This window comes from Puma concolor, chromosome A3 (genome assembly GCF_028749965.1).
Source record: "Puma concolor isolate L17-30 chromosome A3, mPumCon1.1.hap2, whole genome shotgun sequence".
NCBI lineage: Eukaryota > Metazoa > Chordata > Mammalia > Carnivora > Felidae > Puma > Puma concolor.
In genome coordinates this window covers 52,974,856-53,001,740 of record NC_141669.1, presented here as the reverse complement: position 1 = coordinate 53,001,740, position 26,885 = coordinate 52,974,856, and the positions used below count along the sequence as shown (strand labels likewise).

General features: G+C 37.9%; 1 protein-coding gene and 1 non-coding gene across 13 annotated transcripts in view; both read left to right on the top strand.

Moving 5' to 3' along the window:
- ZNF638 (zinc finger protein 638) overlaps positions 1-26,885 on the top strand; it is a 141,073-nt gene that overhangs the window by 51,479 nt on the left and 62,709 nt on the right. For 10 of the 12 annotated variants that reach the window (XR_015249120.1, XM_086700893.1, XM_086700897.1 and 7 more), the window contains exons 2-3: positions 17,375-18,887; positions 23,978-24,039. Coding sequence is in view for 11 of the 12 variants with exons in the window: in XM_086700893.1 (XP_086557019.1) it covers positions 17,375-18,887; positions 23,978-24,039 (1,575 nt within the window). In the remaining variant the exon portion in view is untranslated. Of the gene's footprint in view, positions 1-946; positions 1,105-17,374; positions 18,888-23,977; positions 24,040-26,885 lie in introns of those variants that run through there. The other 2 variants (XM_086700898.1, XM_086700899.1) reach the window with 2 other exon arrangements.
- Positions 21,063-21,166, top strand: LOC112869788 (U6 spliceosomal RNA). Its single transcript, XR_003224434.1, has one exon. It is a non-coding gene; the product is annotated as a U6 spliceosomal RNA (small nuclear RNA).

Sequence of the window (26,885 nt, the reverse complement as noted above, 5' to 3'; positions counted from 1 at the left end):
TTTATTAAAAAAATTTTAATGCTTATTTTTGAGAGAGAGAGAGAGAGAGAGAGAGAGAGAGAGCGCGGGCGTGCACGCGAGAGCATGGTCGCGGAGGGGCAGAGAGTGAGGGAGACCCAGAATCTAAAGCAGTCTCCAAGCTCTGAGCTGTCAGCTCAGAGCCCCACGTGGGGCTGGAACGCAGCAACCACAAGATTGTGAGCCAAAGTCGGACACTTAACCGAATGAGCCGCTTAGGCCCCTCTCTATGCTTATTTTAATGTTAATAAAAGAAACGCATCTGCTGGCTGCTAGGTAAAACTGACGCATGAGACGTGGGGCAGGTGGTGTGATTTGTGTGGTATCCTAGGTGAGACTTCTGAGTTTTACCAGATTTTGCCCAACCATTGAGCTTTTATGTTGGTGTAGTAGAGTAAATTAAGTTACTCAAGTTCTCTCAACCCCAAGTTTTTTCATCAGTTAAACGAAGGTTAAAAATCTCTAACACACAGGTAGGTTATTTTTATTGTGGAATGACACATGAAAGGATTTTTCGAGCGTTAAGCTTTCAGCTTAATAAGCTTCAAATCAGTTCCTATTTCCTGATATTTTCAGTGGCTGTGATACCCATCACATCATTGCTAGGGATGCAAAAATAGATTTAAGGCAGGAACATAAAGGCAGGAAAATCTTAACCATACAAAGCACTATGATATCCAGTGCGAAATGAATATTACTGAAGCCAAAAATGGCCAGGGAAGACTTCACGGAGGCGAGACAACACAGATCTTAAAGGTTGCGCAAGATTTGGATGGGACAAGCACAGAGCGGTTAGAGGCAACGATACACTGGGTGCTTGAGAACACGGTGGACTCCTGGAACGCCACACGCGAGAGCGCCCCCTTCCGGAACCAAGCTCCGCTGGCTCCTTTCTTTTGCCTCCCGGCGAGCGCGGTGCCGGCGGTACGCAGGCGCCGGGAGCAGATGAGGGCTCGCAAAGGCTCGATAGACGCGCATGCGTGCAGCTCTCTGGAGGCGGTAGCTTCTTCGGCGTCGAGACTGGAGGCTGAGTGCTAAACTGTGTGGGGCGCAAATGGGATCCGGCTGTTAGTCGGGTAGGCATAGGTAGGACCGCTGCCTTGTGGGGAATAGGGGGCTGGAAGGCGGGAACCCATAGCGTGGGGGTCCTGAGCCTTTCCTGTGAGATCCGGGCCGACTATTGTATCTGTGTCGCAGCGGCTGCGCACAAAATGGCGGCGGGCCGGCGGCGGGGGCGGGAGGAGGTTGGGGGACCCCCCGGGATGAGAAGGAAAGCTTGGCTGCTCCGCTACCGCGTCCGTTCACCTTGCTGCCCCGGAGGGCCGGGTCGGGCACCCGTGCTAGGACATTGCTTCTGGAAGAGCCGCCCGACTCCGTTGCATTGGGCCGAGGAACAAGAACAGCCCTTTGGCAGCGCCGTGGCGGCCCCTTCCCCATCTGCGCAGGGCCTGCCGAGGCCGCGCCGGGCCTGACAGCCAGAGGAAGCGGTGGTGCGGGAGCACCGACGAGGGAGTAACCTTTCCCGTCGGGCCTTGAAGAGAGGCGGTGGAGCTTGAGCTGATCCCTGTGGCGAGCGACGTTATGCAAGGAGCGTGGAGAGAACATGTTTGTGTTTGGGGCTGGGGAAGGGGGAGTTGGGATGAAGGGAGAATGTTAGATCCAGCGGCTTTTGCTGGTTGCTGTTTCCGCCTTTCGCGGGTATGAAGGCAAAGAAAATGTCACCTTTGTGCGGGATACGGGGAACCATAAATGATTCTGATACTTATTTACAAATTTCTCAAAGGAATCGCGAATACGGATCTTTAGTGGTTTACTTGTGTGTGATTCCTAGGCTCAGTCCCCTTCTGTTAAAGGTGGGGGGAGAATGTATACCACACAGTTGGATCCTTGAGGACGTTTTGAACAGATCTTTTGTTGTTTGAGATAATTGCGAACCAGGGAGACTTTTGTTAGTACAAAATCTTTAATTGAACTAGACAGTGACGGCTGCCTCAAGCTAATTTTTCTTAATCTTAAACATTTACTCTAGGGTGAAGTTGGGGGCGGGGAGGGTAAAACCCTATTTTAATCTGAAGGATTTCTGAAGCAAAACTTGTTACCAGGATCTGGCAACTTAAGTTGATTCAAATTCTTTTTCTAACCGGCTTTAGAATCGTGCACGAAAAAATTTATTCGTTTTTATCCTTCATCTGTTGTAAAGGGTTGACTTATATGTCAGGGATATTTGCTGACTCAAATTTGCAGTTAGAATTGAAAAATTGGAAAAATTAATTTATAAAAAAAGGTTAATGAAACTTACACAGAAAAATAAATGCACACTTTACATTATTCCAGCATAGCTTTAATTTTATTAGGCATTCTAGACTTTTTTAATGTTGCATTTTCTTTCAATATGACAACATTTCATATACATTTTATTTTGTATCCCCATACTCTGTAATATGCACTTTTAAGTGATGTGGACTCCAACATGTTAATACGGTAAAAATATGCTGGGCCGTTCCCTGCTTGGTTATTGGAATCTAGTTCAGAAAAAGGTAAAACATTTGGAAGAAAATCACAAAATCTCATTGGTTCCTATTAACTAGTTTCAGAATGTTTTTATTAGTGTTACATATATGTTACCTTGAATATTGGTTATATTTTAGTCTTGTAATCTCTTCTTTTTGTGTCTTGGAGAGTGTGTATAGCGGATACTCTTGTTTAAAAAAAAAGCTTATTATAGTCGGTGATCAGTTTGTATTTCAGGGCTGTCCTAAAGATTTTCTCTTGGGAGCTTTTCAGAGGTGATCTCTGGAAATTTTCTTTTTATGTAGTGAAAGAAAATGAGAGACATAATTTAGTGAAAAGAGAATAGGCTTTGGAATCAGATCTGGATTCAAATCCCTGTTTTTTTCTTACTGTGTGTGTAAGATTTTGGATAAGTTATTTTAGTCTTACTTAACTTTTGTTTTCTTATCTGTAAAATGGTGATAATACTACTTCCTGCTTGGGATTGTTGTGAGAATTGAGCGAGATCGTTAGCTGTTACTTTTATTACAAGTTTTTCAGTCTTAAGGAAGCATCTTTTGTTTGAAGATTGTTTCCTGGGGATATTCCCTTTTAGTTAAAAAGAGGCTTAAAAGAATTCAGATTAAATGATAGAATTTTGGAGCTGAAAAATCAGCTAATCTTTCATTAAAATATTTGGTGTATCTATAAATTTTATATATGCCTCTCTTGTAACCACTTATATTGTTGATTGTTTATCTTTGTATCTGTCCCAGTGACTGGTATGCAGTACTCATGTGTTGAGTGAATGAACTCAGCTGGTACTTGCTAGAGCCTGGGTAAGATCCTGAGCCTTTGGAGTCCAAATTGTGTTCTTTCTAACATGACTTGACTTAATGTGTACCAGTCAAAGTTTGAATAAATCTGTCCAAATTCTTCATAACATGCTTTAGATACTAAGAATTAGTGCTTCCAGTATGAGTACCCAGTGACATAGTTTGGGCTGTTTGGACTGTTTTGCAAGGAAAGAGCAGCTACTGAATGTTGACCTGTGGTGGTTTCGACCTCCTGCACGTTGAAAGTAATTGTTTGTGGTCAAAGCCAATAAGCCCGTTTGTATTCAACTTTACTTTTTTATTACTTCAACTTTGTTTACTGTAGTCTGAAATTTGTGGCTGAGAATGAAAATGGACAATAGGTATATGAAAGATACGACAGTAATGGAAAGGAAGAAGGTGAGGTGTAGAAATAAAACATAGCTATAATAATGATTAGTGAGGGTCAAGAACAAGAGTTTTGTAATGAGAAGAAAGTTCAGGGAGTACAGGAGAGTTTTAAGGTACACATGTTTTGATATTTCATGATTACCTTGGGCACATACATTTTGGGTTATTTTCAACTCTTGAACTCCTTAAATATCAAAATAATTATTGTTCAAGTCTTTTAAGTTTTTACATTTTTTTTCCTACCTGATTTCCACAGTCTTCATTTTATTAAACTTTCAGCTAATATCCTTATTTTGTTGTTGAGTGAATGTTGCCAACTTCATTTTCCTTTGAATTTCTTCCCTTTGTTTAGAAAACTTTTTATTGTGGAAAATTTCAAACATGTATAAGAGAGAGTATTATGTAACGATTCACCTGTGTACCCATCTTCAATAATTGCAAGCTAATGCTCAATCATGTCTCTACCTTCCACCCTATTACTGTTTTTTTTTAAAAAATTAAAAAAAATTTTTTTAATGTTTATTTATTTTTGAGAGAGAGAGAGAGAGAGACCGACCGAGCATGAGTCGGGGAGGGGCAGAGAGAGAGGGAGACACAGAAACTGAAACAGGCTCCAGGCTCCGAGCCACCACCAGAGAGCTTGATGTGGGGCTCAAACTCAGGAACCATGAGATCGTGACCTGAGCCGAAATTGGGCACTTAACCTACTGAACCACCCAGGCACCCCTCCACCCTATTATTTTTAAGCAAATTCCATGTCAATCATCAGTTTATAGTTCAAAGTTTTTCTTTAAAATGCTTAGAGAAAAGCATATTTATTGCTCCTAAAGTAACAATTTCTTAATGTCAGGTAGTATTCAGATTTCCCCAATTATTTCATACACCGTACTCGTGGTGTATATATACATATACGTACACTATATACACAGTGTATAGTTTCTATTTCAACTACTATATTGAAATTTTCATAAGTTACCCAAGTCTTAATAAAAGAAACAGGGATTTACCTATTTCTTTTTTTTTGTTTTAATTTTTTTAATGTTTATTTTTGAAAGAGGGAGAGAGAGCGTGAGTGGGGGAAGAGCAGAGAGAGGGGGAGACATAGAATCTGAAGCAGGCACCTAGCTCTGAGCTGTCAGAGCAGAGCTGGACGTGGGGCTTGAACTCACAGACCATGAGATCATGACCTGAGCCAAAGTCAGATCCTCAACCGACTGAGCCACCCAGGCGCCCCAAGCAATCTACCGATTTCTTAAGTAAAGCATTTCGTTTGCTATCTTAACATTTTTTGAGTACCTACTGGGAGTCAGAAGGTGTAATTTCGCCAGGAGGTATAAATTAATTGTCACATCACCATTCTGAAGTGGTATTGTTTTTATTCCTATTTTTCACATGATGAAACTGAGGCTTGAGTTAACCAGATTGCTGAGGGTCACATTTTTAGCACTCAACAGGACCAGAATTAATACATTGAGTTTAAGTTTTTAAAAAACACTATGTTACATTAGTGTTAAATTTTACTTATGGGAGTTAACCAATTTTGTATGAAGTAATTCACTGGAACCCCTCCTAGCAGGGTGGATATCTTCAGATTAGTTGAAATGTCCCCAAAGATGAGATTATTATGAATTGCATAATAGGCTGACTAATAGTCAATAGGGAGTGAGCATGATGCAGAAAAAGAAAAACAAAAATGTGTTTAGGGCTGATGCTCTTTTATCGTGTTACATGTTTTGCTTGTTTTCTGCCTGTTGCCTTACTTGCTTATGGTTTTTTTCCTTGGTATATGATTAAGGAGATAGTCCTTAGATAGTCTGGTGTTAGACTTAAAAGGTTGGGTCATTAACTTATTGAATGAATTAAATCTCTGACAGAAATTCCTGTCTCTCCTTACTTCCCTGTCCCTTCTTTCCCTTCTGTTGGAAGGCAGCTATGCTTACCACTATACCACCAACGCTCTTTCCCTTCTATTGTACACATACATACATGGTGATTTTTTTTCCTGAACTGTTTGAGAGTAAGTTGCATATATTGTACTCCTTTACCTTAGTTTATTTCCTAAGAACAGGTTGTTTTCTTTTGCTATTGCCATTTCCTCTACTGTTTCTTTTGAACTATTAGTCATAGTAATCAACCTCAATTTAACATTGATAAAATTCTTTAGTCTCCCATCTTCTGATTTTGTCAGTTGGCCCAATAGTGTTCTTGATAGCAGGTTTTTTTTCCCCCCTCTCCAATACAGGACCAGTCTAGAATCAGATGATTGCATTTAATTGTCATGTCCTTTAGTCTTTTTCACTCTGGAACATTTCCATAGCCTTTCTTTGTATTCTGTGAAGTTGACGTTTCTGAAAAATATAGCTTGCTTGGTTTCTTTTTCTGTTCTTTTTAATTTAAAAAAAAAAAATTTTTTTAATGTTTATGACAGAAAGACCGAGCATGAGCGGGGGAGGGGCAGAGAGAGAGAGGGAGACAACAGAATCCAAAGCAGGCTCCAGGCTCTGAGCTGTCGGCACAGAGCCTGACGCTGGGCTTGAACTCACCGCGAGATCATGACCTGAGCTGAAGTTGGACACTCAACCAACTGAGCCACCCAGGCGCCCCTTTTTTTTCTTTTTAATAGAACATTTCTCATTTTGGATTTGTCTCATGTTTCCTCTTGATTAGATTGAGATTATGTGTCCCTGGCCAGAAAAATCGCCTAAGTGATGCTGTGTCCCCATGGTATCAAATCTGGAGGTACATGATGTCCATCTGTGTGCCATGGATGATAATATTGTTTGATCATATATTCAGTCAAAATGTTTGACTCCTCCCCGCCTTGAACTAATTAATTTGTGAAGACGCATTTTAAGAATATGTAAATGTCCTACTTAGCAGAATTTCCCTCTGGATTTAACATGCGTAGGTGATTCTTGTCTGAACCAATCTTTACCAATATAGTTATAAGGGGCGCCTGGGTGGCGCAGTCGGTTGAGCGTCCGACTTCAGCCAGGTCACGATCTCGCGGTCTGTGAGTTCGAGCCCCGCGTCAGGCTCTGGGCTGATGGCTCAGAGCCTGGAGCCTGTTTCCGATTCTGTGCCTCCCTCTCTCTCTGCCCCTCCCCCGTTCATGCTCTGTCTCTCTCTGTCCCAAAAATAAATAAACGTTGAAAAAAAAATTAAAAAAATATATAGTTATAAAATGAATTTTCAAGTCAGCAGTCACTCTACATTTGCATTGATTGGTATGGAGTTATGGATTCTTGTTTTTTTCAGTGGTTTGTAATTTATTGTCCAGTTTTTTTCTTGTTTTTCCTCATTTCATATTTATGTATCTTGTCTTGCACAGTGAAAGCCCTGGTTCTCAGCACTATCAAAACATTTACTTTTTTGTTTCATCCTATGATATATCTAAAGTAATTGAAGAATTACTTCACTGATGTCACTACCAAAGAAAAATCCCAAAACAAACTACTAAAAAGAGTAAGAATTTGTTTGTAGTTCTTCCCTTTCTCTTAGCTACTCTCAAACCGACGATATATATATTTAATAGTGGGTTCATAAATTACTTGGTTTAATTTTTATTCCACAGTGGCTTACGGTATTCATTTGAAAAATGTATTAGTTCGCTTTCAGTTTTAGATTTTTTCCCTTCTTCCATCCTTGTTTTAATTTTTTTTTTAAATGTTGACTGTTAACATGCTTAGGCATTTGACCAAATAGTTTAGGTATGCTTAATTGAAGATTTTGGAAACCCTATTAGAGATGTACCCTTTGGCTAGTATACTTCATGAAAACGAACAGCGTAGTGGCAGGGAGGGCAGGTTATGCCTCAGAACAATTGCATCTGGGTAGTGAATGTCTTCAATATTGTATTTACCTCTTGGTCCTGCTGGCCTCTGTTATATGGGCTTTATTTTGTTTCAGTGCTTGTGCTTTCTAAGGCCGTAATATGTGCATTTGAGTTAAAAAAAATGTTTATTCATTTATTTTGAGAGAGGGAGAGAGAAAGAGCGCGTGCAGGGGAGGGGAAGAGAGAGGGAGGGAGAGAGAGAAAATCACAGGCAGGCACTGCACTCAGTCTCACAACTGTGAGATCATGACCTGAGCTGAAATCAAGAGCTGGATGCTTAGCCCAGTGAGTCACCCAGGTGCCCGTAGTAGCATTTGTTTTTTGTTTTTAATTTTTTTTTAACGTTTATTTATTTTTGAGACAGAGAGAGACAGAGCATGAATGGGGGAGGGTCAGAGAGAGAGGGAGACACAGAATCTGAAACAGGCTCCTGGCTCTGAGCGGTCAGCACAGAGCCCGACGCGGGCTCGAACTCACAGACCGCGAGATCGTGACCTGAGCCGAAGTCGGACGCTTAACCGACTGAGCCACCCAGGCGCCCCCGTAGTAGCATTTGAAATTTATCAACATCCACTACTTTCCTCATTTCTAGTTTTGTTTTGTTTTATTTTATTTTACACTTATTTATTTATTTATTTATTTATTTATTTATTTATTTATTTATTTATTTATTTATTTTTAGTGAGAGTGGGGGAGAGGGGCAGAGGGAGAGAGAATCTTAAGCAGGCTCCACACTCCGCACAGAGCCTGATGCAGGGTTCCATCCCACCACCCTAGGATCATGAGCTGAGCTGAAATCAAGAGTCAGACTCTCAATGGACTGAGCCACCCAGGTGCCCCTCATTCTAGTTCTAAAAACAATTCCAGGAAAGATTTCTTGATTCCAGCTTGGGTCAGGAGGTTTCTCTTGGGCTAATGAATTACATTTGTTGATGCTAGCTAGCAAGGTAAGCAGGCCCACCAATGCACATGTCAGGGAGGCATCATTTACTGTGAATGCAGTGTTGTCTTCACCCATTTATGTATGCAGTGCTTCAAAAAGTATATCTAATTATATTCATCCTGTTTAGCAAAAAGTCGTTTTCCTGGAAATAGTAACTATTGAATCATTGCTATATGAGGTGATTAATACTTGGTTCTTGTGGTGATCTGTTCCTAGCATTGTACGTTAGCAAGTTGAGCTTCCATTTTTTTTCAAATGTGGAATCATGAGGTTTATCACTCCTTTCAAGTGGCAGTGAAGTTTGTGATGCCCTCCATGATACCAAATAATGTTTCTAATTGTCTACTCATTCTGTTTCTTTGACAGTTTCCTTGAGGTACCTCATTGTGGCATTTTAATTTCGAGGGATACTCTCTATTCACACTTGTGGCACCTTTGGAGTTATGACTTGCATATCTTTTGTGAGACAGGAAGGGACAGAAAATGGTAGAAAAGAGGCTGAGTGGATCCGTATGTATGCCAGAAGAGATTAGCTGATTGACATTTAAACTGAGGAAAGCATAGAATGACACATACTCCCTGTTGTGTTAACTGACCAGTGTAATACCTGTATTCTCAGGTGTGAAAGTGGATTTATATGTTGTGAGACCATCACTAACAAAATAATACCAAATGAGGTGTGTGGGTATATATATCTAGGAAAATAATGGTAGTTTATATAAACTTTATGTAAAGATTATAGAATACTAAAACGAACAAAAAGAGATTGTAGAAAACTTTTTTCTGAAGGTAATGAGGGGGATTTTTCTTTATTGGGGGGTGATAATGAACACTTACTACTTTTGTATAGTTAGAAAAAGCAAAGCTATAAAATTTACATTTTACATGGAAAGATACTGAGAGGAATTATAGGTTCTAGTTATGATCTTGCAACTTAGTTCTGAGGCTTTACTTAATCTGTAAAAACTGGTATCCCCTTGCTCACAGGGTTTTTGTGAGGCTCCAGTGAGATAATGAATATTAAAAGTGTTTTGTAAACTGAAGTAGTATAAAGTTCAAGTTTGGGGTTTGATGTGCATTTTTCATTATGAATCTAGTGTAATCATTATGATGTGGCTGACTAATTTTTTTTTAAACGTTTATTTATTTTAAGAGGCGCAGAGAGAAGGGGAGAGAGAGAATCCCAAGCAGGCTCTGCACTATCAGCCCAGAGCCAGATGTGGAGCTCAATTTCATGAACCTCGATATCATGACCTGAGCCAAAATCAAAAGTCAGACTCTTAACCAGCCACCCAGGTGCCCCTGACTAATTTTTGATGATGCTTTTAGATTTCTGGATTTCTGATTTCTTTACCGGTATCCATAAAGAAAATAAAGGATTCCCTTTCTTATGAAAGATTACATTAGAATAATAGGTAGTTCTTGATTGTCCTTGGTAGTGGACATCTCAGACCTTATGGGATCTAGTGGCAATATCTTTTTAATCCATCAAGCCATTTCTTCATGCCTGCCTCGAGAACTCAGTTCCTATTAAATGTTTCTTTTCTTGGGCGCCTGGGTGGCGCAGTCGGTTAAGCGTCCGACTTCAGCCAGGTCATGATCTCGCGGTCCGTGAGTTCGAGCCCCGCGTCGGGCTCTGGGCTGATGGCTCGGAGCCTGGAGCCTGTTTCCGATTCTGTGTCTCCCTCTCTCTCTGCCCCTCCCCCGTTCATGCTCTGTCTCTCTCTGTCCCAAAAATAAATAAACGTTGAAAAAAAATTAAAAAAAAAAATAAATAAATGTTTCTTTTTTTTTTAAATATGAAATTTATTGTAAATTGGTTTCCATACAACATCCAGTGCTCATCCCAACAGGTGCCCTCCTCAGTGTCCATCACCCACCCTCCCCCCCACCCCCCATCAACCCTCAGTTTGTTCTCAGTTTTTAAGAGTCTCTTATGTTTTGGCTCCCTCCCTCTCTAACCTTTTTTTTTTTCCTTCCCCTCCCTCATGGTCTTCTGTTAAGTTTCTCAGGATCCACATAAGAGTGAAAACATGGTATCTGTGTTTCTCTGTATGACGTATTTCACTTAGCATAACACTCTCCAGTTCCATCCATGTTGCTACAACAGGCCATATTTCATTCTTTCTCATTGCCACGTAGTGGCCATATTTCATTCTTTCTCATTGCCACGTAGTATTCCATTGTGTATATAAACCACAATTTCTTTATCCATTCATCAGTTGATGGACATTTAGACTCAAATGTTTCTAAAAGAATTTTTATGTTTGACATTTAGTTGAATATTTGTTGTGTCAGAGTGGCAGGTTTCAGTTCTTAAAAGGGCATAGAAAAGAGTTACCTGCTACTTGTCACAATAGAATTTTTTCGGGAGTTCAGAATGTTTTGTGACCAATAAATATCCTGGTTTTGAAAAAATATTAAATATAGGAAAATAAAAGTTAATTGAAAATAGTATAGTTCTAGTTTCATACAGTAAAGTTTGGTGTACTTTCCTCCCCTTCTTATCCATGCTTGTATTTACATACACAAACTTGAAAGAAATTATATCAAAATACGAATTCATTCTACATGACGGTCTTATTGGTAAGGATTTAATTTGCTACTTTCTGTTTTCTATAAAAAGCATGTTACTTATATAATCAGGAATAAAACTTACTTTAAAGAATTTATATTTAATTGCAATTTTTTCAAAGGAGTGTTAATAATTAAGAACTCAGATCTTTTAAAAAAATTTTTTTTAATGTTTATTCATTTTTGAGAGAGACAGAGCACAAGGAGGAGAGGGAGACACAGAATCAGAAGCAGGCTCCAGGCTCTGAGCTGTCAGCACAGAGTCCAACGCAGGGCTTAAACTCACAAATTGCAAGATCATGACTTGAGCCAAAGTCACTTAACCACCTGAGCCACCTGGGCACCCCAAGAACTCAGATCTTAATGCAAGTTCTTCTAAGTTAGTTTAATGATTTCATAAATTGACTATCCATAAATTACAGTAGGTGAACAAACCTGTTTATGGCTAGAGTTCAGTTATCCAGAAAATGGCATATTCTCTAATAGTTATGGTTAATAGAGATTATATTTACTATGTCAGGCATTTGTTCTGAGTTTTGGGGTATCACTTGTTACTTTGTATAAATTCTATGGTAGTCCCAAAACTTACAAAGTACTGTCAAATCAGTGAATCCCATTGTTGGTGAAACCACTTGAGTTTCTTTACTTCTAATAGCAGATTTGGAGAACAAGGATTCTCTTACATTTCCTGTTTTTGGGTTACAGACCAGTTTGACTTCAGACAGATGAGATGGTCATACTACATATTTATATATGTAATACTATTATACAAGTGTTTTACTTTTAACATTTTATGTTTTGTCCATATACCAATTTAAAAAATGAAAACGGGTGTGTGGGTGGCTCAGTGGGTTAAGTGTCAGACTTCAGCTCAGGTCATGATCTCGCGGTTTGTGAGTTTGAGCCCTGCAGCTGGGAGTCTGGAACCTACCTCAGATTCTGTCTCCCTCTCTCTGCCTCTCCCCCCACCCCCGTCTCTCTCTCTCTCTCTCTCTCTCTGTCTCTGTCTCTCTCAAAAATATTAAAAAAAAAAAAGAAAACATCTTGAAGGGTTTTGTATCTACTAGTTCATATCTGTAGGGTATGCCCTACCAAGGATGTTTAATATCATTCCTTTTTACAGCTGCAAAATATGAATATACCATAGTTTATTCAACCAGTTTCCAGTCTCTGCAAACCCTTTTAACTGCAGAGGTGTGAAAAGGGAAACTTCCAGATTTTTAACTGTATTTTTTAATGTTTTTTAAAAAAATGTTTTAATGTTTATCTTAGAGCACGTGGGGGAAGGGCAGAGAGAGAGAGGGAGACACAGAATCCAAAGCATGCTCCAGGCTCTGAGCTGGTCAGCACAGAGCCTGACGTGGGGCTTAAATCCAGGAAATCATGACCTGAGCCACCTAGGCGCCCCTAACTATATTTTATCATTTTGGTTTCTCTAATTCTTAGGAAACGTTAACTCCATCTTAAAAACTGAGTGTTAGCTTTATGAAGAAAGGGATCGTTTCTGGCTTAATAGCCTTGCTACTTCCTTACCTAGACCAGCATTGTCAAAGTATTGGTCAAGTGGATGAGTAACAGTTGGATTTGGAGTTACTCTGATGTATTTATTGCTAAGAAGACAGTTTCTCTAAGTTTTTTAGGAGTACCTAGCTTTTTTTTTTTTTTTTTTTATCTCAAATGGTCTGATAGTTGATTTTGGAATTTTATCCTCCTGAATCTGTTGAAGATGGTAAATTCCTGTGCTTCATTTTGTTGTTAGCATTTGCCTTAAGTAGTTGTACCTTGAGGCATCATTGGTAGGGCTGAAGTTTAAACAAAATGAAGGGGAGAAAGTTAAGCAGCAAAGAAAAGGATGCTGATTGGTAGAGCTTGCCTGTCCTTAAATTAGAGTTGAAGAAATGAGGCTTGAGAATTCTATAATTGCCAAAAGGAAGTTTATAATACCTTATAAGTAGAAAGCTTAAACTATAAATACAAGAGCCTTTTTGGTCATAACATTTTATTTGCAGTGAATGTGAATGATAGTTTTAAGAGAAGATTAAACAATAACTTTCCTAAATGATTAAAAATGCACTTATATTTATAAAAAATTGAGCAAATGAAATACAAATATACTCCTTAAATTTCATTTACAGAGAAAATAAAAGGTTACTTAAAATTTTTTTTAACTATTGAAGGTATGTGGGGCACCTGGGTGGCTCAGTTGGTTAGTGGTAGCCTAAGGTGTTTGATGATTTTACATTAGTGGATTACTGTCTGAAAATGTTACTAAATGCAAACTAAGATGAAAACACACTAGATTTATTTTTTTTTAATTTTTTTTTCAACGTTTATTTATTTTTGGGACAGAGAGAGACAGAGCATGAACGGGGGAGGGTCAGAGAGAGAGGGAGACACAGAATCGGAAACAGGCTCCAGGCTCTGAGCCATCAGCCCAGAGCCTGACGCGGGGCTCGAACTCACGGACCGCGAGATCGTGATCTGGCTGAAGTCGGACGCTTAACCGACTGCGCCACCCAGGCGCCCCAAAAAACACACTAGATTTAGACCAGGTCTGAAATTCAGAAGGAGTCTTGGGATAAAAGAAGTATTGGCTTCCAGTTCAGAAGGATTAAATTTGTTCTTAGGAAGGAGGTTAGTTGAAGAGACCTATTGAAAGAGTGACATTTGCTTATAATGACGGATTTTCTGGGATATGCATACAGGAGAGAAACTTTCTTACCTCAAGCCATCAGCAACTCCAGGAATCAGAATGCAAAATAATTAACTATGACTAAACAAGACCCTCATTTGTCTTATCAAGAGAGAAGGGAAAACAGTCTCTTTGGGAGAACCAGGGCTGTTAATTTATTACTATATCTTATATTAGATTTCACATTGGGATTAACTGTGTATAGGAGGTCTAGTGTGTGTGTGTGTGTGTGTGTGTGTGTGTGTGTGTGTGTGTGTGTGTGTGTGTGTGTGTGTGTGTGTGTGTGTGTGTTAAGGCTCCTAAATGGAAACAAGCCAAACCTCTGCTTACTGAGAATTTAAATTTAAATTAGGAAAAGGCCTTTTTATTTTTATCTTCGTGTATATTGCACATTGTTTTGTGAATATTGAATGTTTCCGGACTGATATTCATGACTACTACACTGATGCAGATATGCCAGTTGTTTAAACACGGAAATAATTCTACCAGTAAGTAGCTGCTATCCCAAGGGTGGACCTCCATTTCCCCCACTCTTAGTTCCTCCCTGAGGACTGTGCCCCTCTCAACCCCCCCCCCCCGCTTTGTGCTACAGCAACTAAAAGCTTAAGGAGGGTGGAGGAAGGGGAGGGGCACAGGAACCTGGCTGCATACTATAAGTCACAATTTACTGTACTTGTTACTCATTGCTTGTTAGCAATTACTAAATATTTCAAATATCACCTCTGGGTATATGCATGAAGAAAACTCAAGTTGAGGAAGCACAAAATGAAAAAAGGTTTTTGATAAACAACAGGGCATCTCAGAGCCTTTTAATTCAATATATAGTAGGCATCATGTCCCTCTAGGAAGAGTAACTAGTGCATGCATTTCGGACTTTCTTGACCAGGGACTTTGTTTGGAACTTGTTTGCGAAGTCCTACAATCTTACGGGATAGTAATTTCTGCAGGATACAGTTTGTGAAGGTCTGCTGTCTTGCATTCTGTAGATGTATACATGTATCAGTGTAAGGCAGTGCTAGGCACTTAGGAAATAGGTAAGTTTTTAATAGATACCTCTAAATCATGAGATAATTAGATGACTGATTGAAATGTGTTCCTTTTGGTTTTCTTATGGGGGAGAAACAATATTTGGGATAATTTGTGTTCCTAAAGTTGTGAGAGGAGTCTTAACTGGTTAATAAGGAAAATGGTGCTGAAAGAGTTTGAGTAACTAGATGACAAACTGCTTACGTAAGAGAACATTGTTCTTGGAAATATTTCTATTTTGTAGAAAGTAGACACAGTTTAATATGATTTGTTTAAAAAGACCTGGAGTTTGTTATAAATGAACATTATTCACAGAGAATTGGGTATCATTGTTTTAGTAAACTTCTGTCTGCTGCTTGTATCTGTTGAATTAGAAGCCTGTGTAATTTTTGTTGTAGTGTTGTGTTTCATCCTAATTTGAAAATTAATAATCTGTGTCTGTTAATAATGAGGACTTTGGATGTGATCATTCAAACAGCTTAACAAATAGTTGATGGTATTTTAAGTAGGAGTAGGGTTATATGCTTGGAAAATAAACATGCTTTAAAAAGGTTTTTAATGTTTATTTGAGAGAGAGAGAATGTGCGTGAGCATTTGCAAGGTAGAGGAAGGGCAGAGAGGAAGACAGGCTTGAAGCTGGCTCTGTACTGACAGCAGAGTGCCGATGCAGGGCTCCAACTCACAAACTGCGAGATCATGACCTGAGTGAAGTCAGATGCTTAACTGACAGAGCCACTCAGGTGCCTCAATAAATATATACTTTTAATTAATGGTTGATAGTTGAAAAAGACAACACAGACAAATGCAAAAGCATAGTAAAATGGAGGAGTCCCAGATGGTACAAGCAACAAACAAGAGTTTGTTGGAATACTCACTCTGGGCCTTGGTGATCAAGAAAGGTTTAATGGAGGCTGACCTTGAAGGATGAGTAAAATCAAGTAAGTCAGGTCTCGGGCAGAGTTGTTTTGTTTGTTTTGATTGGAAGAGATGGTTGGAAGGGAGTGTGTTAACCGGATAAAGCCCATTTCTTAGCTTAATTAACATTTCACTAACATTATGTATAAATAAAAGGGTATAGTGGAATTATCGATGAAGTTGTAGCTTGAACCAGAAAGTGATGATCTTCATAACATCTTTTATTTTATTAATTTAAAAAGGTTTTTTAAATTTATTTTTGAGAGAGAGAGGGATACACAGAATCCAAAGCAGGCTTCAGGCTCTGAGCTGTCAGCACAGAGCCCAACGCAGGACTCGAACTCACATACTGCAAGATCATGACCTGAGCTGTCAGAGGCTTAATAACCAAGTGAGCCACCCAGGTGTCCCTAGAAAGTGGTGATCTTCAAATAGGATCTATAGTGTGGATTTTCATTGTAGGTGTAGATGCCTGGAGACCTCATGTTTCCCACCTTGCATTTCTATCAGGTATAAAAGTAGGGACCTAATGGAAAACAGACAATCTGTTTTGTTTTTTTTTAAACTGGCAGAGGAAAGTCAATCTCGGTGGCTGCTGACCTTGGTCCTGAATGATAGCTAAAGTGTTTCTATGAGAATCAGCTTGGAATGCGTTGTGCTGTGCTCTGATGGCTGGACAGCAATCAGTTTAATAGAGTGCCTGGGAACTGCAAGATATTCTTGCTCACATCTCTTATTGGTTAGGAGCATGCATTATGGGGCTAATATGCACCTTGAGTGCAAATCTGAGGCTGGTTGCTTATTACCTGTGCAAGTTACTTAACTTCTCTGTGCTTTAGTATCATTGTCTGTGAAACTACATATTTCAAGGGGCTGTTGTGAGAATTAAATGAATCAATCCATGTGAAGCACTTCGAACAGTTACTGGCACACGAACAGTATAAAGTTAGCCATTGCTATTATCTGTATATATTTGCCTCTATGCCTCACGTTGTGGAGGGAATCTGAGAGAAATATAACGTGGTCGTGCTACCTGTTATGTTGTATGTTATAATCAATTCCACACTACTGCACTCTTGTCAGACTCTAGTCGAGTTATTGGTGACAAGTTTTCATCTTAAAAGAAACACCTATTTAACGACAGAACTTAAGCATAGTCTAATTGCTATATGAAGTTTGTAAGATGTTATTCCAGGGAAGACTGTGTCTTAGAGAAATGGGTCTTGTAAAATTTTAGGCTTACAGTTTCTGTTTTCCTGGTTTCTACATAACATACATATAAAGTGTATGTGTATTTCCAGTATTTTAATGCCTTTATTTTTTTTTTCCAGTAACAAAGTGTGAAATAAATCCCCAATATTTTTCAAGATTATTTAAAAGGAGTTGTAATTACTGCTCAGCACCTAGGACAGCACCCAGTGCAACACTTTGTACATGAACTCTGGCTTGAGTTTTGGGGTTTGTGTTCTGGATTCGGGAAAGAAAAGAAGAGAATCTTTTTGGGAAAGTTAACAATTCTCATAAACACTCTAAAAGTATATGAAATGGAGAATGGTTTCATGGCTTTGTTTCAAAATGTTTTACACTGGCTGTAGAACCCACTTCATGAAGTAGTTTGAGTTAAAATGATCTAATATTTGTGTTTTAACTTTCAGCTTTGTGTTATTCTTGGAAAATTTCGCACCACTTGTGAATTCCTTGAACCTGGGCATTGCAAACCCACTTCTGTTGGGCCCATCTCCTTTGCACTTTGCTCAGATTAAGACTCAATTGGCGCTTCAGCAGCTGAATGCCGTTGCCTCACATAGTTCAACACCACCTTATACTTTATTAAATCAGGCTTTCTTGAAAATAGCCATGTCGAGACCCAGGTTTAATCCTCGAGGAAACTTTCCACTTCAGAGGCCACGAGCACCTAACCCTTCTGGGATGAGGCCTCCAGGACCATTTATGAGGCCTGGATCCATGGGTCTTCCAAGATTTTACCCAGCAGGGAGAGCTCGTGGAATTCCACACAGATTTGCTGGCCATGAATCTTATCAGAACATGGGACCACAGAGAATGAATGTTCAGGTAACTCAGCATCGAACTGATCCAAGATTGACCAAAGAAAAATTGGATTTTCACGAAGCACAACAAAAGAAGGGGAAGCCTCATGGTAGCCGGTGGGATGATGAGCCTCATATATCTGCATCAGTGGGAGTGAAACAGAGTTCTATAACACAGGTTACAGAACAGAGTCCTCAAGTACAGAGCCGCTATACAAAAGAGAGTGCCTCAAGTATCTTAGCAAGTTTTGGATTATCTAATGAAGACTTAGAAGAACTCAGTCGCTATCCTGATGAACAGCTAACTCCTGAAAATATGCCATTAATCTTGAGGGATATAAGGATGCGTAAAATGGGGCGCCGATTACCTAATTTACCTTCTCAGAGCAGAAGTAAAGAAACGCTTGGTAATGAGGCAGTTTCGAGTAATGTGATTGATTATGGGCATGCAAGCAAATATGGCTACACAGAAGATCCACTTGAAGTACGTATTTATGATCCTGAAATTCCAACAGATGAGGTCAAGAATGAATTTCGGTCACAGCAGAGCATTTCTGCATCTGTTCCCACTCCAAATGTGATATGTAATTCTATGTTTCCTGTTGAAGATGTGTTTCGACAGATGGACTTCCCCAGTGAGTCCTCTAATAATCAGTCCTTTTTCCCAGTTGAGAGTGGAACTAAGATGTCAGGCTTACACATTTCAGGACAGTCAGTCCTTGAACCTGTAAAATCCGTCAGTCAATCCATTAGCCAAACAGTTAACCAGACAATGAATCAGTCTCTTATTCCTCCATCAATGAGCCAGCAACCTTTTTCGTCAGAATTAATTTCAGCTGTAAGCCAACAAGAGCGGATCCCACATGAACCTGTGATTAATTCATCTAATGTACATGGATCAGGAGGAAGTAAAAAGAATTACCAGTCAGAGGCTGACATTCCCATTCAGTCTCCCTTTGGGATTGTGAAAGCATCATGGTTACCAAAGTTTTCACATGCTGATGCCCAGAAGATGAAGAGACTTCCAACTCCCTCTATGATGAATGATTATTATGCAGCGTCTCCAAGAATATTTCCACATTTGTGTTCTCTGTGTAACGTAGAATGTAGTCATTTGAAGGTGAGTGTTTTTAAAGATCACTGTATAATGATACTCAGCGCCCAAATTTCCTCTGAATTTTCGTATTTATGCTGGTGTTAACTAGGCATTGAGGAAATGGCAGAAATAATTGATTGCAACATCACCGCTTAGTTGTAATCTAAGTAGCCCTGGCCTAAGTACTGAATTGAGTTTTAGACCTTCTGTATTCCTGTGTCTGGGCATACCACATAGTTTGTCATTTACTTTGAACTTTTGATTAGTGCTCCTAGAAAATCCATTCAACATAAAATTTATATAACATAAATTGTATACTTATAAAACAATTCCACATGAGTGAACTTTGTCTAAATAGAATCTGTTACTATAAAAATATTTTAAAAATGGAATAAAACACTTGTACTGCATACTTTTAAGAGATAGTATATTGTAGCCTTGCATGTGTCTACCTGTCTTGGGCTAAAAGACAGTTAATGCTGATTTAAATATTTTCTGACTCTAGCTAGACAAGGATTTCTAATGTTTCATGAGGAGCTTTCTAAAATGACTTAATCCATAGCAAAATTGAGTCAAGATGAATTGTTTGGGGAAAAAAAGAGTATTTATTTGGGGACCAGCTGTGGGCTAGAGAATAGTGTAAAATGGTAGACATTTAGAGAGAAAAAAATCTTTAAAAAGGCCTTAGGTACCTTCATGGGAAGTATAGTTAGAAGGAAGTATTTTATAGAGGTGCTGAAGAGTAATGTAGAATGTACTGTTTGATAGTACAGTTGACTCTTGAACAACTTGGGGTTTGGAGATGCCAACTCCTGTGCAGTTGAAAGTCCAGGTATAACTTTTGACTCCCTAAACTACAGCCTACTGTTGACTAGAAGCCTTACTGACAAACAAATAGTTGGTTAATACGTTTTGTGTGTTAAATGTATTGTATACTGTATTCTTAAAATAATAAGTAATACTGCTAGAGAATAAATGGTATTAAGAAAACCATAAGAGAAAATATATCTGTACTGTAAAAATCCATGTGGACCTGTGCACTTTAAACCTGTGTCTGTTCAAGGGTCAACTGTAATTGTTGGATTTGTATAGGAATTTCCCAGTATGTTTTATTTACTGATACATGTTTGGAAATCAGTGTTTCTTCTGTTTACTAATGTGATTTATAGATTTATATTACAAATGGTCAGGAAGGAGTTGTACTTCCCACAGGAATAAAGTTTGATTCAAGGACATATAATTGGTAGTATACTATGAATAGGCTTAAAAACCTATAGGTGTTAATTGTCTTGTTTTTTTCTCCTTCCAGTGCTGCCCTTTTACTGTCTTTGTAATACCCATTTACCAGATTTCAGCTGATGATTTTGTTAACTCCAGCAAAGGAAAGCAGCATTTTCCTGCATTTTAGTCAGATTTGCTGAGTTCTAAATAAATAATAGTTGCCTTCCCTATCAAGGGAGATAGCCAAGTCTTAAAAAATTTCAGAATAATTCATCGTTCTTATAGTTTTTAAGCAGTCCTAAGCCCTGAATTGAGTAATAAATAGGCTTTCTGTATTCCATTTGAACTTTTAATTAGTCATGCTGAATCCAAGAAAGGTATCTTTAAAATAAAGAACTTAAGGTTTTAATTTTTTTTAATGTTTATTTTTGAGGGAGTGTGAGCAGGGGAGGGGCAGAGAAAGAGGGAGACACAGAATCCAAAGTAGGCTTCAGGCTCTGAGCTGTCAGCACAGAGCCTGACATGGGGCTCGAACTCATGAGCCATAAGGTCATGACTTGAGCCAAAGTCAGACACTCAACCGACTGAGCCACCCAGGTGCCTCTTAAAGTTTTAATATTTATTTTGTAGAATGGAAAAGGTGTATGTTTATTCACTAGGTGTTTACTGATTATCAGTTTTGTACATGACTCCATTAGATGCTGGGCAGAAATGAGAACCATATAAAGTGAAGATGTTGGTCTTAAGCAGTTTAAACAGTCTTATTGAAGAGAAAAATAACATATCTAAGGAATTTAAAAAATTAGAGGTCAACAAATGGTTCGCTGATTGTATTTGACTTGTTTGGGTATGCTGTAGGGGTGAGAGATTTAATATTTCTGTATGGAATTTAGGCTTATATCCATTCAGGCCAGTGTTAAAAATTTATCAATACCTTTTGTGTATTTAACAGCATATAATTAAAAAGAAGTATAAATAGTGCTCAGTTGGGCAACACATATACTAAAATTGGAATGATACAGAGATTAGCATTGCCCCTGTGCAAGGATGATATGCAAATTCATGATATGTTCCATATTTCTTATAGTAAGTTTAGTTACCATCTCATATAGATAAAGAGAAAACAAAAGAAAAAAAGTATAAATGTACTTTCTGACATCAAAAGACTTCTGTAGTCTAGTTGGAGGAGATTGAGTGACAGTGACTAACTGCATTGAGTCTGTCTGGACTAGAAGTATCGGGGAGGGAAGACTTCATGGAGTAGATTAAATATGGGTCTTGAATGATGAGTAGGCTTCAAATATACCTAGGGGAAGATGGATGACATTTCAGACATCAGCAACAACAGTAAGTACCAAGAGCCTTCAAAAACTTAGCTTAAGGTGTTTAGACTTGAGGTGAGAGGCACTAAGAAGCTATTTAAAGTTCTTGATATGAAAAGTGACATGTTCAAAGTGTATTTTAGAGAGATAAATCTGGCAGATGTATGTAGGGTATACAGGAATGAGAAGACATATGATAGGGCACTGAATATGAGGCTTCCCTAGTTCCTCAAGTGTAAGATGGTGAAAGTCTGGGTGAATATGATAAAAGTAAAACTTAGGAAAAGAAATCATTTAGTGATGCTTTAGAGTTCACAGAGATTACCATTTAAAACAAAACAAAAAACACATACATTTTTAACAGAATAGCATAATGGATCTAACTAATGAATTCTTCACTACTGGATGATCAAATGATAGGGATTTGTGAACATGGACTTAGATGGTATAAACTACCTCTCATTTCTGTGTGATATATCTTCCTGCCTTGTAAATGACCTTGTAAATAATGTAGCCAATAAATGTAAATTACCAATTGCAATTTTTTTCTTGCAAAGTAACGTTTGACAAATATGTTCCCCATGCTGAATCTTTAAAACTATAGCCTGAAAAAGGCAACAGTGGAATGTGAAATGTATTTTTCTAAATTGGTTTTCAGATGTTAGAGGAGGAGCTGTCCTTGGTTTAGAAGTTACGTCTTTTGGGCTATCCTTGGTTTAGACGCTGTCTTTCAGACTGAAATAATTCAGTTTGAGAAAATACTAATTGACATAAAAGATTTTTGAGGTAGTTGGAGGATAGAGTGAGCTCTTACGTGGGTAGGTATTTTCACAGTTTGATTCTGGACCCACTCAAGTCTACAGTGCTTGCGATATTTCCTGCTTAGTAAATGATACCACTTTTTCTCTGGAGAGGTAGTACTGCTTTGGACCCTTAATCTAATCTGGATACCCTTACTAGAGAGTCTAGAAATTTGGGTGGCATAGGTATATTTACTGAGCTTAAAGCAAGTAATGTCAGTGAGTGAAGTGAGCCTGTTAAACAGAAGAGAGAGAGGGAGAGTGTGTGTATATACATATACGTATATATGTGTATATATACACGTATATGTATATGCATATGTATATGTATCGATACACATATATATGAATGTATATGTAAAACTGGAGAGTGTGCCTTAAATAGGGCAGCCATCAGCATTAGCTGATAGTTGCTGTACAGAATACATATTTAGTATTTTTTCAAGAAAAGCTGTAAGTCTGGATTTGGGGATAAAATCTCTGGATTGTTCAATGATGGCAACTTATTCAAACAAAACACTTTGTGGTCTGAATAAATCATGCCCAACCCACTACTTGCCAGTGTGTCTGTTTGATGTAAACAATGTCCAGTTAATGTCAAAGACATGGGTTTAGGAGTACTAGAGACTCTTGTGGTTTCTGTTTTGTAGCATTGAGCAGGATATGCAGACATTTCTTTTTTGCAATCCACAATGAGTTCCATGGCTTAATGAAATAGTTTAGGGTTTTTCATAATCTGTTGCTACGTATTGCAGATAGCATGCACTTGTGTTCATACAGTTTTTGACAAGGCAGATTCCAAAATTAGCGTCAACTGTGGTTTTAACTGTGGAAACGTCTAGTTTGTAGCAATGACATACTAAAATGTTTTTGAAATGGATATGAATAACATTTTCCTCAAGGAACATTTTAAAATATAAAACTGTTTACTAAGTTTTTTGCTTGTCCAAACGCTAGAGAAACATATAAATCATTCGGTAATAATGTTGCTTTTAACTTTCACTTGGGGGACTGTGTCTTTGAAAAGTGTATTGTCTTTTGTTTTTTTTTTAATCGGATGTATCTTCCAGGAACTATTTATGGGTATAGAATGTAATTTTAGGGCAGATTTGTAAATTAAGTAATGTATTAAGAGAGAATTTTGTTCATTGTAAAGCTCTATATGTAAGGGATATCGTGTCTTTGAAATAGTGTTATTTTCCCTTAAGTCCTGAAAATAAATTAGATTTAATCAGCAGTTTTTCATATTTTTACTAATCTTATCCTTTGTCAATATAGTGGGTACCTTGTTTGGAATGGTACTGGCCTAAGAGGTAGGAGTTTTTGTTGTTGATGTTGTTACCTTGAGTTTAGAGATACAAGTTGTGTACACTATGTTTTGAAGATGCCATTTCAGATACTGTTTATTATAGAGTTTTTGGTGTTCTCTGGAGTATTTTTATATTTGAGATGAATTATTTCTGACCAATGCTTTTTTTCCCCAAGTTTAAGTATATATTTGATTTCAAAATGAGTGTCCACGGGTATGATTTTTTAAATGTGTTCTATACTAAAATGTTTCAAAATGGCATCAATGAGGTCTGGTATTGAGTGCCTTTATTTAGAGGCCTTTTATTTTTGTGAAATACTAATGAGTAGTCAAATGTTATTTATAATTAGATTTGTTAATTTTTGAAAAAACAGAAGTATCCTGTGTCATTTTTAAAAGCCTAATTTCATTAGTCAGTGTGAGGAATATTCTAATTTCAGCACTTTTCTCCTTTTACAATAGGATTGGATTCAGCATCAAAATACATCTACTCATATTGAGAGCTGCCGCCAGCTACGTCAACAGTAAGAACAAGTTTTTCTTTTTTATAGGTAGCAAATTTACAAAATAGTTCAAGTGTGACTGTTTAATACCATTTGTGTGGTACTTTAGAAAAATATTTTTAGAAAATTATTGCCTGTTTGAAATACTTTATAAAGTATATTTAATCTTTTCCCAAAAGGAGAGAATTAAATATGATCTTTTCTTCTGAATCCCTCCTAATGTAATCCCAGTAGGTAGACTTTAACAGGAACCTCTTATAACCCTGGAGTAACAAAATTAAATTGTATTTCTCCTACCGTCATTAAACGTGCTAATATAGTTGTGTGTCACGTTACTGGTCACTAAAACTGACCTACTAAACATGAGAGTAACATTTTGGGTGAAATGATTTTTGTGCAGTTGGTTTGGGATTTGGTTTTGTTCTTTATGAAAACAACACCAAATTTTTTTGAGATTATTCAGGACTCTTCTGGTCATAAATGATAAACAACTCAAAGTAGTTTTTTTTTCTTAAGTATTTATTTTGAGAGAGAGCACATGCGCGTTGGGGAGGGGCAGAGAAGGGGGGGAAAGAGAATCCCAAGTAGGCTCTGCCCTGTTAGGGCAGAGCCTGACAATGTGGGGCTCAATCTCGCGAACCTCACAAACCATGAGATCATGACCTGAGCCAAAATCAAGAGTTGGACACTTAACCGACTGAGCTCCTGAGGTGCCCCTCAAAGTAGTTTCTAAAGTAAGGAAATGTATTAGCGTATACAACTGGGAAATTTAAGAAGTGGTTCTAGTTTCAGGAACAGCTGAATTTGGATACTGAAACAAAAATCAAAGCAGTCAAATGTTTTTGTTCTTTGGCTGTTCTCTTCTGCTTTGGCCTTGTGAGATCCCAGGTACACTTCCTCTACAAAGCAAAATGACCCCCATAGTTTCAGACTTAAGGGAACTGTATAGTTAATAATTCCAGGAGTTAAAACCAAAATAGAAACACACAATAACCCTCAAAAAAACATCTTTCCTCATAAGTCCTTGGTTTGACTCTTTTGGTCTACTTTGAATTAGTTGTCCATCTTGAAATCAGGTATAATGGTTGTAAGAATTGGGTACTCTACCTGTGTTGGTGTCATGTCCTTGCTCCTGCTGTTGAGTGTGATAATAAGCCCTACCTGAATCATATAGACTGTATATGAGTAGAGATAGGAGTTGCTTCCCTATATAGATGGCTGTGCAAGCATAAGTTAACTTATGGAGATAATTTGTCATCTGAATTAGATAGGCTTAGCTAGCACTGTAAATGGAAGATCGCTCTTAAACCATAAATTTTCTCAGATCAGTAGGATGTCTAATTCTTATGAAGGTGAGGGATTTAAGTGGGAGTGAGTTATTTGTTATAGGTAGGCATTAATGCTGATAAGGGGATTCTAGCTACGTATACTGCCATCAGTTTACTAGAGGAAATGACATGTATGCCTATTAAAGCCTTCTGGTTTTTTTTGTTGTTGTTGTTGTTGTTTCTTGTACTTAGGACCTGAGTTTAAAGTGCTTTCTGTGCCTGCCACTTAATTACTCCAGCCTACATTTTTACCTTTTTCAGGTTATGTGCTCTTGAATAATACCTTCTTGACTTTTTCTACACTGCAAAAAAATAATGACCAAAAAAATGGATTTGATTAGGTGCTTGGGATCATTCCATGGGAAAATATATGCTACTATATTCTTTGTTTTTTTAAGTTACATTGTGTTCCTTTTGTTTCTGTACCTTAATCTATATAGACATTCCTCTGCTGATGTATATTTAGGTTCTTAGTTCTTAAGGTTTATTACCTCTTTCCTCTCTTTGTCTTTGTTGGATCTTCCTGGAATATACCACAAGAGTAGTTGGTTAACCTGAGAAAAGATACATTACATCAGAATTTTAGTATTAATAATGAAGAATAATAGCTATATTCTTATTATTGTATGCTGGACCTAATTCTAAGTCCTTTACACAATTTAATCTTCACAGTAACCTTTTGAAATGTATATATAATGATTATTTGTGATTTTTACCATGAAGGAAACTAAGGCACAGAGAGTCGTTTTCCCTGCTATCTCACAGCAAATCATCGGCACAACTAGTCTGTCTAGCCATGGATCTTTCCTCCTTCCCCCTCCTTTTACACTCAACATATTATTCTGAAAAGTTTCTAAGCTGCAAAAGTTGAAAGGATAGTAAACATTCATGTATTCATCTTTATTCACCAATTATTATCATTTGCCACATTTATTTTATTTTTATATAAACTTTTTTGAACTATTTGAAAATAAATTACAAACGTTATGGTAACATCACTCCTCAATTCAACATCTGTCTCCTCTAAGAGTAAGGAAATTTTTCTACAATGGTTATCTGTTATAACCACAATGAATCCCTGCCTATCCCCCAACCACACTCCCAATCTGAGATTGTCAAGATTCATGCATTACAGTCTCTTAAGCTAGAACAGCCTACTCTGCCTGTTTTGTTTCGTGTCATTTCATTTCATTCATTTATTTTTTTGAGAGGAATGCTTTCACAGCGTTGACTTCTTTTGAAACATCCAGGAAAGTTGTCTTGTAGAATGTTCCAAAAGTACATTTTGTATTTTCTGTTTGTTTCCTTATAATTAAATTGAGATTGAACTTTTTGTCACAAAAACTATTGGTGATGTGTACACTAATCACATTGGGACATAGGTAATGTCTCTTAGGTTCTTGTTCTTAGGAATTATGCTGTACTGCCTTTGTGAGGAGTACCATGCTTCTGAAACACATTTTAAACTAGTTAGACAATATACAGATAGTCCAAACTCTACTTGAAGAATAGTATATATGTTTTATCTTCCTGCCCTGG